Source organism: Hyla sarda, chromosome 7, assembly GCF_029499605.1.
Source record: "Hyla sarda isolate aHylSar1 chromosome 7, aHylSar1.hap1, whole genome shotgun sequence".
Taxonomy (NCBI): domain Eukaryota; kingdom Metazoa; phylum Chordata; class Amphibia; order Anura; family Hylidae; genus Hyla; species Hyla sarda.
This window is the reverse complement of record NC_079195.1, coordinates 75,872,074-75,885,087: the sequence shown is the minus strand read 5'-3', so window position 1 is coordinate 75,885,087 and position 13,014 is coordinate 75,872,074. Positions and strand designations below refer to the sequence as shown.

The 13,014-nt window shown below is 39.4% G+C and overlaps 1 protein-coding gene across 4 annotated transcripts in view; it reads right to left on the bottom strand.

The window, feature by feature from the left end:
- Positions 1-591: 591 nt before the first annotated feature.
- The window catches only part of NEURL1 (neuralized E3 ubiquitin protein ligase 1), a 314,024-nt gene continuing 301,601 nt past the window's right edge, over positions 592-13,014 (bottom strand). For all 4 annotated transcript variants that reach the window (XM_056529693.1, XM_056529696.1, XM_056529694.1 and 1 more), the window contains exons 5-6: positions 10,855-11,001; positions 592-6,088 (exon numbers count right to left, since the gene is read on the bottom strand). In XM_056529693.1, coding sequence (XP_056385668.1) covers positions 5,847-6,088; positions 10,855-11,001 — 389 coding nt within the window. In that variant the 3' untranslated portion in view covers positions 592-5,846. The remainder of the gene's footprint in view (positions 6,089-10,854; positions 11,002-13,014) is intronic.

The window sequence follows — 13,014 nt, the reverse complement described above, 5'->3', positions numbered from 1 at the left end:
CTTTTAATATACTGTTCCTTGTGTAATTAGGAGACACTTTGCCATTCACTTGCTTTTAAAATTATCAACACAAATATGTTTAAAATGAAATAGAATAAATGGCCACTAGGTGGCTCTGTTGTGTTCCCCGCCACAATTGATACATTAATACCAGCCTGGCAGGAGACCAAACTCAGGAAGTGCTTCTCTGCACTGAGCTTGATTGACAGCTGCACAGAGCCTCACTGAAAGCTGCACAGATTAAAGGGGTATTCCAGGAAAAAACTTTTTGATATACATCAACTGGCTCCAGAAAGTTAAACAGATTTCTAAATTACTTCTATTAAAAAATCTTAATCCTTTCAGTACTTATGAGCTTCTGAAGTTAAGGTTGTTCTTTTCTGTCTAAGTGCTCTCTGATGACACCTGTCTCGGGAAACGCCCAGTTTAGAAGAGGTTTACTATGGGGATTTGCTTCTAAACTGGGCGTTTCCTGAGACACGTGTCATCAGAGAGGACTTAGACAGAAAAGAACAATCTTAACTTCAGAAGCTCATAAGTACTGAAAGGATTAAGATTTTTTAATAGAAGTAATTTGCAAATCTGTTTAACTTTCTGGAGCCAGTTGATATATAAAAAAAGTTTTTTCCTGGATAACCCCTTTAAAGCTGCACAGAGCCTCACTGAAAGCTACACAGAGCCTCATTTAAAGCTGCACAGAGCCTCACTGAAACATGCACAGAGCCTGAGGTCTTCTATTTATCACAGCATTGCAAGCATGTGAGGGTAGAAGTGGTCCCCCAGCAGGCTTCAGTGATATCATGCCTGCTGGGAAATGCCCACTTATTGCTGCTGAGAGATTGCACTATATGAGCAAGAATAAAGGTATGATACAAAGCTTTTTAAAGCTCAACTAAACTTTTTTTAAGGGTGGAAGGAGTGTTAGGAGTAGTTAGGGAACATAGGCTGAGTTAGTTTACAAAAGTTTATTTGGTGACAGGTACTTTTTAAAGCCTACGTGTGCATGAGGCCTCACTAACTGCATGAGGACTTACTAAAATCTGGTCTGAAGGGCAAAATTACTGCATGAAATATGCTTCTGAGTTTGAAACCATACAGTTTTCATGTCAAGAAGTAATTTTTTCATATATAAAACCATAGAACCCTTTAAAATGAGAACCTTACACTGGTTGGTGGTGCTGGGCAACTAGTGGTCAGTTTAACAAGGTAAAGCATTCTTCATTCATATTAAAATGACCAGAATTATCATACGGGCACTTTTGAGGACTGTGCCAAGAAGGAAAATGCATCCAACCATTTATAAACAAATAGAAGAAATGTTGAAGAAATGAACTAAGTCCATAGTTGGACAAAAATAATAAATTACGGATAACAAAAAAACAGAATTTTTTTTAATCATTTCTAGAAATGTATGAATAAAAGTGGAATTTGACCACTTACACATTTTTGCCTTTTACACATATACTTCTATTTTTACAATTTTTTTGTAGCCAGATTCAAAGTTTTTAGCAGTTACAAGCAATTACTTTGGGGTTCTAGGTAACTGACTAGTGCACTTGGCGCCAAATCTAGTAGCGGTTGTGGCCAAAGATAATTAATTTGATAATCTGATCAATATTTACCGATGAAAATGATGAATTATCAATAAGAAGGCTCATTCATGATATAATTTTAAATTTAAAGTGACATCACTGCTACAGGTTTGCTGATGTCTTTTAGGACTCATGTCATCAATTATGTCACTGGATGCTAGTAAATAGGTAACTAATACCGTAGTACATTCATTGATGAAAATGAAAGGATTGCACTGATCCCAGGTGGGGTTTTCCAAAGTTCACTATGGCTCTAAAACCCTTACTGGAACAGTCAAGTGATGCCGGCAGCCTAGTATTTATAAAATTTGTAAAGCCAGTTATACATCTATTACATCTGATATTATTAGTTTCTCACTTGGGCAAATTCCAAATGACAATGGTCATGAATTCTAAATATTTTTAAATGCTGACTGACAAAGAGAGCCATTTGTGTACTAGAATACATCAGATCTTTATGCATATCATTATGTTTTCTTGTCCAAGAGCAAGAACACTAAAATTATTCTGCAAAAATCTGAGCAAGAAAATTAATACCTACTATCTCCACTGCAATAGCAGAAGTAAAGATAGAGTGGTTTGCCCATAAGTGATAAGATCCAATGAAATATATAATGTTCTATCCTCTTTAGCCTAGGTTTCCACACAGGTTTATTTCTGGTGTTTCATTTTTATTTTTTGGAAAACTGCCACTGCAGTTTCTGAGCCAAAGCCAGAAGTCTATGCAAAAAGGAATGGGAAATATAAAGGAAGGATTTATAGGTCTTCTTCCTACTGGATCAACTTTTGATCAACTTTTGACTTTGGCTCAAAAACGGCAGTGACAGTTTAAAAAAACAAAACAAAAGAAACAGAAAAAACCTGTGTGGAAACCTAATCTTTCTGGGACTTTACATTACCCATAGGTTATGCTGGTAGTTGGAATTTTGGAACAGCTTGTCAAAAGGTTTACCATAGACTGTAGAGAACTTGTACTTGTAATCACCATCTGCCCACAGAAGAACCAGCTACAAAGGCACTATTTTTTATTGGGATTGTTGTCCAGTTTATTAATAGAAATATATTACTGTTAGGCATATTACAATCATTGCCTTCGCACACATGGTGGTCTTCATGATCTTTGGCTAACAAGTCCAAATTGTCCCTGTGAATTTTTTTTTATCTTATCCTTAGTCTATGGGATTAAGGACTAAGGGTTCTAAAGGAAAATATCCTTAGCTTGTTGCCTATTCTTCACCACATAACTTTTTACTAGTTAATATAAAATCCTTAATTTAAATATGAACCAAGTTTAAGGTGTCACCAGGTTCTGGCTTATTTCCAGGTACATTGTATTACACGCAATTCTTTTGAAACTATAACTAGACCAGCTGCATTTTTTTAAAATGCATTCTTCAAATTACAAGCATCTTCAGTAGTTAAGATTGAAAAGATTAAAATAATGGAGGCAATTGTCTGCTGAAACCAATGACTACAGGAATAAGATTATCTGTCCGAAACAGTATGAAAGGGAACGTGAGGGGGATCTAAGGTCAGGAGGAGGAGATAGTTCAGCTTGTGTTTGGTCAAAATGTTTGGATCTCTGTGTTCTAAATTAAAATAGTGCATTTATATTCCGCTTCTCTAAATGAATTTCAGAAAATAATAGTAAGTGATGTCTGGGGTTAAATAAAGCCTTTGCTTAAAAGCATTCTGCGATGAAAACCGGCATACAATGCATTACAGTAACCACTCTGCTCAAGGCTATTGGCAAAGCGTCCTCCTTAGAGAACAAATAAATCCACAGATTTAAATAAAAACTACTTTTGGAGAAAAGAAAAAAATCAAGACGACAGCCTCTTGAATTGTCTAGTAAAAACATACCAGACTCATGGCTGTCTGGGATTACCAATTATGTCTCCTTGCCGTGTTACCCTAAAATATCCCTTTGTTTTGCATGATATTATCAGAACTTTGATGTCTCAAAATGTGCTGCCTGAATTACAATGTATAATAGTACACAAAAGTGTAACCACATGAAAGCCACGAATTAGAATCTGTAATAGGAGAGCTCTATCAAGACATTAATGCCAGTTTTTTGCATTGATGCTTTTATGCAAGATGATGTTTGGGATACATATTTATAAAGCCACTTTCTAGGACACTTAAAATTGTATCAAGGAAAGGGGAAAGCCATACAACAAATTTCCATGGCTTTTCTTATTATAAACGTTTCAGATAACAACGCAAGGTGAAGCCATGTTAAGGTGTAGGCTACGCTACTCTCAGAGAGGGATGCACCAGTAAATATGCCCAAATAGGCCACATGCATTTTCCTTGGTCCTCCTGCATGCATCCTTGGCCACATGCATTTTCCTTGGAACTTAATAAAGAAGAACCTTATTCCACATTTATTAAGTTTCTAGAAAACCTTAACTACTTGAACCTTTTCTGTGAAACTACTAGCTGAAGGATTTACTATTCACCCTCTCATTCCATCAACAACATTGACATCACAGGAGTATTATCTTGACAATTTAAAGGAGGACTCCGCTATATAAAAACGTATTCCTATATCCTGAGGATAGGGGATGAGTATCAGATCGCCAGGTGTTTGACAGCTGGTACCCCCCTCAATCTCCCACCCAGTGCCCTGGCTCTCCTTCTAAATGGAGCTTGTTGACCACCACACAAAGCAGCGGCCAACACGTCCCCGCCATGAATCTCTATGGGAGAGCCGGAGCGCTGCACTTGGGAATCTCCAGCCCTCCCATAAAGCTACATAGAGGGGTCGTGTTGGCTGCTGCTTTCTGTGGTGGTCAACATGTTCCATGCCGGGGCCGTGATGAGTTTCAGCGGGGGCGGGGGGGGGGGGGGGATATGTTTTTATGTCCCTGAGTACTCCTTTAAGGTTGCCATCAACTGCCGAAATTGAGGAAATTGACTGCCTTCCCTATGTGCATATGTTGGTCCTGTTTTGTTTTTTTACATAAGAGGAAGCCTTTGAAACAATATGGGGAGGGTTGAGTCATCCAGAGAGGTCTGGATGTATTTCCTTAAAAATATAATACTACACTGGTTATTTTGATTGTCAAATTTGGAGTCAGGAAGGACTTTTTTTCCTCAAGCACAGAGCAATTGACATTGCCTAATGAGGGGTTTCTGCTTCCTCTGGATCAACACGATAGGATTATAGGTTTTCTACCTTATCATCTATGTTACCATGATATCTGTGCAAACTTGGTTGATCTACTTAGCCATGCCAAATTCCTATTCAGCACCAGCTCAAAAATGTTTGTATTACATACCCATATACCAACTGATCTTTGGATCAGCTTATTATGTACTACAAAAACATTAGACCATAAAAATGTTTTGAGGCCAACAATACTGAAAATTAGAAATAAAACAATGATTATAAATCCCATACACCATCCTAGAACAGCACTTAAAACAATTACTAACTAAAATGATTTGGTCAGTGAAATATTTTTTGGGAAAAGCACCTTGTGTTTTTGATTTCTATTTTATTTGTATTTTATAATAAATTCCCCATTGTCTATGTAACATTAAAAAAAGAGTTATCATCAGCACTTCAGAGATTTGTAATATAAGTAATGTGATGGAATTGGGCGCAAAACATATGTTGTTAGTGATAACTACTCAAATGTTCATCTACCTTTCACTGTTTATAAAAATGGCTAATACACGTTACATGAGCAGCACAATAAACATTGTAATGGGCCAAAGCTATCACATATATTATCTAGTTGTGTACCTGTTACTTATTTTTGTTGACATAAAAAACATTGGTTAACCTACTATGGCTCAAATCTTTCTAGGCGGTAATTTGCAACACAAAAAGTTTCCAATATCTACACTTACACACCATAAAAAGGTCAGCGTCTCAAGGAAAAAAACTGGCATTCTAAGCAACTATTGCTCGATATTCTTGGTGGAAATAGTTGGCCTCCAACATGATCTCCAACTCCTTTAAAATAAGATAAAACAGCCAGATCTAAATTCAGATGATTTAAAAAATCCAAAAGCTCCAGTGATCCATATCAAACCTCCGTACAAAGTTTTTTTTATTAAATAGGATGATGGATGATCACGAGATTATGCTTCCCTGATATCTTATTTTCCAGAATCGCTGACTTCAGAGTTGAAACGTTATGGACACTGTGAGATTTAAGTGCCTCTGAATTCTTCAAGATTATCTTAAAAATTTTAAAATGTTGCCTTAATGTTGACGAAAACAACTTATTCGAAACCCTAACTGCTGCGATACGTCTTGATGATATCTTTGATTAGACGTCTGCAAATAGGACAACAGGCATTGTTCATCTTCTTGAGTTTCAGGCCACATGTGTAGCACAAACACATATGTCCACAGGAGTAGATGACCGTGTCTACCAGGTTCTCGTAACAGATGGTACACTCATCGCTCCAGGATCCTGAGACGGATGGTGAGATTGGTGATTCGGGCATGCTCACTGGAGAGTTTGGAGCTGTTCCTACATGGAAATGAAGTAGAGAAACAATATGGAGGTTACATTATTTAGAACTGGAGAAAAAGTTGGCTTAGATCAAAAAGGAAAAATCCATATAATAACCTTACTCCGGTGGAAAACTTTATTTTTTTAAATCAACTGATGCCAGAAAGTTAGACAGATTTATAAATGACTTCTATTAAAAATTTACTTTATGGCACCAGTTGTTTAAAAAAAAAAAAAAAAAAGTTTTCCACTGGAGTACCCCTTTAAATTTTCATTTATTGCCGGAGTAGGAACAAAGAGGAGCTTGAATTTAAGGTTTTTTCATTACTGAATAGAATATAGGCAAGGATAACACAAAACCAATCCTGTTTAGAACAGGGTTGGTCTTTTTAAGAAGAAGCATGCATGGACTTCTTGGACTTTTCTAGTTAAGTTATTTTTGTATTCAGCAACCTTTAGGGGTCAGCCTCCAAGGGGTTAGCCCTAAACTAGAAATCCCCCCTTAAAACTATAATCTTTATTATGATCACTTAAAATGTAATATAATTCCCAGGTGTAATACTTTCTTTAATGGCACAGCCTGTGTTCAGAATATCAATTCAGCACCTCCCCATTCTATTGTGTAGTTGTGGAGAGTGTTCTAATCCACAACATGAAGAGGTGCTGTCTGTCTAGTACACTGACACTTATGGCTGCTGGTTAAAACTTTTCACTCACATCCCAACGTTTCGTCAGCCCCTGCTGGCTTTTTTAAGGGAGTGAGGCTAATGGCCGAGTGAACAGAACTCCTTCCTTATATATACTCTGTTGGTGACGTATTGATCTGAAACATCAATGTGCGCATCAAGTGTGACCTATCACAACACAAAACGTCATCGCATGCAGAGAGCAAACCAATCAGTTAGCTTATTGTCCCAATCCTCGTCATATTCATCCTCTATACGAATAAACAATGGGCCACGCATGCCAGGGAACTTACATTCCTTAATGTCCGCTTTCTGTTTACTGCGATTACGCTGCGCATGTCATTATTGACAATATACATTTTGTCAATCCAAGAATGCAGTAAAGAGAATCCTTCATTGAGTCTATGTGGACTTCTGCTATGCAGACAGTAAATCCATTTAGCCTCCTCTTTCAGTAATATCCTATCAACATCTCCCTTCGCCTTAGCTCTTGAGTAGTTTTGCCTACATACAGTTTGGGACATGAGCAACTTGCCACATACAGTACATTCTTGCTACTGCAATTTATGAAGACCAAGATCTTATAGACTCTCCCATCCACAGGATTAGTGAATTGCTTTGTTTTAGGTAGAACTTTTCACGTAGAACAGTGCCCACAGGAATAGGAACCCGGTGGAGGATTAGGCAACCAAGTCTGATTAGTTAGTGCTTGTTCCTCAAAATGGCTGTGGACCAATAGTTCTCGCAAATGTCGTCCCCTTCTAAAGGTAATGCCAGGCCTTGGTCCTATCTTATTAATATGATCTGTGTCCGATTGAAATATATGCCAGTGTGTTGCAAGGATCTTATTGATCTGTGGGGTATAGGCATCGTAAGAGCCCACAAGTCTGACAATCGAGGTATCTGCACTTTTTGAATTGGTAGGACCACAACAATGTGGTGCTATTACTCTGTCTTGCCCGATTGAAAGCTTTCCGCATGCATTTTGCTGGATATCCTCTTTTTTGGAATCTGGACATTAGTTTGTTACTCTCAGCATTGAAGCTATGTTCCTTGCACTGAGATATTGCCCTATAGGAATACTTCTACACAGTGATGTCGAATGCCAGCTATACCAATGTAATAGACTATTGGTAGATGTTGGTTTGCGGAAGATGTATATATTCAAGTCTAAGAAGTTAATAGATTTTCCACCTTCCTCTGGAGTGAATCTCATGCCTAAATCATTGTTGTTCAATCTTATTACAAATTCTCTAAATAAACATACATTCCCATCCCAAAAAATCTAAATGTAATCGATGTATCTTCCCCATAATAAAATGTGCTGGATGTACAAACTTAAATCATCACCAAAAACAATCGTGCTCTCCCAGCACCCCTAAAAAACAGATTTGCATACATGGGTGCGCAAGTAGTCCCCATAGTGGTACCCTTAACCTGCCGGTATAGGATACTGCCAAAAAGAAAGAAATTAATAAAGTGCAATAACTGAATTACAAATTTATTGTTATTACTAAATAATCTACGTTTTCTGTCCAAAAATGTGCTTACTGCAGTGATCTCCAAATCGCACCGAATGGTGCTATAAAGTGACTTTGTGTCCTTTAAAGGGGTGTTACCGTGGAAAACTTTTTTTTTTTTTTTTTTTTTATCAACTGATGCCAGAAAGTTAAACAGATTTGTAAATTACTTCTATTAAAAAATCGTAATCCTTCCAGTACTTTTTAGGGGCCGTATACTACAGATGAAATGTTTATCTTTTTGTATTTCTCTTATGTCACAACCGCAGTGCTCTCTGTTGACCTCTGCTGTTCATTTTAGGGAACTGTCCAGAGCAGCATATGTTTGCTTTGGGGATTTTCTCCTGCTCTGGACAGTTCCTAAAATGAACAGCAGAGGTCATTAGAGATCACTGCGGTTGTGACATAAGAGAAATCCAAAAAAATTAACATTTCCTCTGTAGTATACAGCACCTACAAAGTACTGGAAGGATTAAGATTTTTTAATAGAAGTAATTTACAAATCTGTTTAACTTTCTGGCACCAGTTGATTAAAAAAAAAAGTTTTCCACGGTACTACCCCTTTAACCCCTTCACGACCACGGACGTAAATGTACGTCCTGGCTTGGCGGGACTTCCAGCACCAGGAAGTACATTTACGTCCTGTGTATGACCGCGAGCATCAGAACGGTGCTCGCGTCATACACAGCAGGTTCCGGCTGCTAGCAGCAGCCGGGACCCACCTGTAATGGCCGACATCCGCGATCGCCCGGATGTCTGCCATTAACCCCTCAGATGCCGTGATTAATACAGATCATGTAATCTGCGGCATTGCGGTACTTTGATTGGATGATCGGATCGCCCGCAGCGCTGCCGCGGTGATCCGATCATCTGTAATGGCGACCGGAGGTCCCCTCACCTGGCTCCGGCCGTCTCCCGGGGTCTTCTGCTCTGGTCCTAAAAAAAACTGTATTGGTATGTGGCTGAGGCTGCATAATTGGCATGTTCGACATAGGGCATGATGCGTGTTGTATCCCCATATCTCCTCGAGGATTGAGAAGAGGGGGAGCTGTTAATGCACGTTACAGGGTAAGGACACTGAGTATCACATGTTATATTTTTTTGAGATCTATAACGAGTCTCTGATGTTTTGTAATATGTTTTTTTCCTGCCTCTCGGTTTATTATTTGCAGTCTTGAACTTCCTTTTTGTACCCAAGCCAGACTGATTGCTAGAATCTGAATAGTATTCAGTACCCAATGTTTCAGAATCAGAAGCCCTCTGTTGTGCTGGTCTAAATTGAGTCACTATTCTGTGGGTTCCTCTCTTTATAAGTATAGACTCTATCGGTAGAGAAATCAGTATAATCTCTAATGTATTTGTTATGCTTGAATTCTTTTAATTCGTTAAAAGAACGTTAAATTCAAGAACGTTAAATTCAAGGTTAGTAGCCAGTGTCTGTATTTGTTTAATTTCCAGATCAAGTTGACTGGTAACCTTCTGTAAATAACCTCTCTCGTACTCAAGAAGATAGTTAATGAGTCTCAAAGAATTTTCAGTTTTGATTTGTTCCCAACCACATAAAAATGTGTCGTCGTCCCTATGTGCGTTTGGAACTGATGGGGATCTCAGCCCCCTATACACCAGCTTTTGCTGTGAATAGATTTCTAGGCTTGCTAATTCCCATCAGGATAGGATAAAGGACTTGTCAGTTTTATTTAGTGTTTTAAATGCCTGCTGGATGTCCATCTGATTTAGGGGTAGATTGACCATAGAGAAAACATGTGAAGCTTCAGAGGTAAAGTTGCCTGCGTTCATTGGTTGAGACAAAACCCCGAACTTTTCAGGTAATCACAGGAATAACTGTGGGATCTCCCCACAATTTATAACCATCCAACAAATATCCCAAAGGATTTCAGGGCAAAAATGCATTGAACAACCTTCAGGGGTATCCCCCCAAAGGGGCTAGCCCTAAACTATCATAATAAAGATTGTAGTTTTAAAGGGGGATTTCTAGTTAAGGCCTAGCCCCTTGGGAGGTGACTCCTAAAGGTTGTTGAATGCATTTTTGCCCTGAAATCCTTTGGGATATTTGTTGGAAAGTTATTTTTGTAGACGATTTTTCTTGCCATTAAGAGTCTTATTTGTATATATTTTCTGCTGGGTGATTTGTCATTTATTTGGTATCACTATACCTCAAATTCATTAATCTGAAGCTAAGTGTATACATGTTCTGCAGTTAAGTAAAGGTCCAAAACACAAAAAAAAAAAAAAAAAAAAACTTATATTCCCAGCTGCTAAAATCTCAATTCTAAAAAAATAAATAAATAAAAATATAAAAAAACAGTGGGGTGATAAATAGAGGATCCCTTATTTTACTTATTTACTGTATAGACATACTCTCATATCTCCACACACCATTAATGATGTTCTCCTTAAGCTGAAACATGACCTCCATTGCCCTATGATTAGAGATGATATGGAAACTTACAAAATTTCATAACAAGTTCAAATACAGTTCCATACATTTCAGAATGTCTCTATAGAAAAGGCAGTAGTTGTCAGATTTAAGAGCTAACTTTAAAGATTCTGCACTCACCATTTATGGAGTTACACAGGGGTCCTGGGCCACTATTGTTGAGTACAGGATCAGAACTGCCACTGCACAGAGCTGTAGGACTGTTTGGTACAGATGTAGGAGAACTTGGAGTCGATGGCTCTCTGAGATCAGTTGCTAGTGTGGACCCTGAAAAAGAAGGCAATGGAATTATTGTTTAATATTTTACATTTTTCAACAGTGATGTACATAGAAAAAAGGGGGCCCCATTATATTGAATCCATTAATTTGCTGACAATGCAGTTTCTTACCAATCGAAAAGGGAATTGGATCAACCAGGACAGGACTCCCTCTCTCTAGGAGTCCCATAGATGCCACTTGCTCTGACACTATGGTACATACATCTTTGGTTGCCAGCAATGTCACCAGGTCATTCTCATACAAACCTTTATATCCTTGTAATTTGGCCATGAATGCACCTCACTGAGACTGACTCCTTCTTGGTAAACCAGGTTTAGTGGGTGTGTCTCAGCAAGTGTGATGTTTAGCAACTCTTCATGTCTGCTTCCTATCTGCCTATACTACCCATAAGGATTTACATCTATATCAGGTGTAAACATGCAGACACACCCTATCTCTCATGTTCTCCATATTCACAGGTGATTAACACAGCATAAAATAAGTAGCCTAAAATAGGGGCTACAGTATCTCTTCTTCATATATGGACTTTTCAGCAACACTCAACCCTGGTGGCATAGTGGTGCCACAGAAACTACTGTGTATGTGACTGGCAAATGTATGCATTGCCAGTCATGTACACAGCTATATGCAAATGCCTACAAATGTAACACTGGCACCAGCACATCTGTGCCGTGTAAATACCTATATGACCCCTGGCAACATCCATTTCCCCAGCCCTGATTCCTGGTACACTTCGTGTGGTGTCACAGAGCAGGGTCACTTTTTGCTACTCTGAACACTGTTCAGGTGGTTGTAGCCTCAATGGCCTCCAGCTCTGTCTCAAGTCTGCCCCTTTAATGTATTAAAGTCTGCCCCTTGTCTCAAGTCTGCCCCTTTAATGTATTACTGATGTATTTAATGAGCAGTGGATGTCAGAATGAGCGAGCAGCAGAACTGAGGGACTTATAAATCAAATATAGATGCTAGACACATGTAAAGCATCTGCATGACCTAGTGAGGGACAAATAGAAGCATAATTTTTTCTGTGATATGACAGGTATGCTTTAAAGAGCGTTTTGGGCAAATGTTAAATAAAACTTGAGAACCCCTTTAAAGGGGTACTCAGTTGCCCCAGCATTCAGAACATTTTGTTCTGAACACTTTGAGCGGGCAGCAGGGTTGTGATGTCATGGTGTGATGGCCGCTCCCTCCCATAAACTTTTTAATTGAGGCCCAGTGGCGTGACGTCACAAGGGGAGTGGCAAAGCTGTCACGACCCCACCGCCCGCACCCAGTGTTCTAAACAAAAGTCGGGTTCTGCAAAGAGATCGTGGGGGTCCCAGCGGGGGGACCCCCACGATCACACATATTATCCCCTATCCTTTGGATAGGGGATAAGATGTCTAGGGGCAGAGTACCCCTTTAAGCCTCATGAGTGTAATAGTACATTCTATATGAGCATAAAACACTGGATCCAAAGGTCATCAGAGGCAGGAAGAATAGCATACTCTATAGTGTAAGATAGAAGAGATAACTATGTGGTTTGGGCAAGTAGTGTTAGGTTTCCAGCCTCACCTTCAGTATGCATTAAAAGGAACTCCAGAACATAAAAATTGTCAGCCATACTGCCGGCAGTAAAAAAATAAAGATGTACATACCTTCCTCCGCTCCCCCGGGGCCTTCGGTAACCGGCTCCAGTGTGAGGTTTATGTCCTGCAGACGTGCGATCTTGGCCTCTGCCCTCGCTCCTCCTCTTCGTTTTCTGCATGGGTTCGGAAATCTCACCTCACACCGACCTCCGCCGTGATCCACTTCCTGGTTGCCGGTGGTCGGAGAGTCTTACTGCGCTCAGCCAATCACCTGCCACAGTGAAGTCCCGACTCGGCCGGCGACAGGTTGAGCGGCAGTGTGACGTTTTCGTCCCCGGCGGCAGGTGCTGGTGAAGGAGGTTGTGACCTGAAGCGTTTTCACACTGCCGCTCAGCCTATCACCGGCCGAGTCTGACTTCGCTGCGGCTGGTGA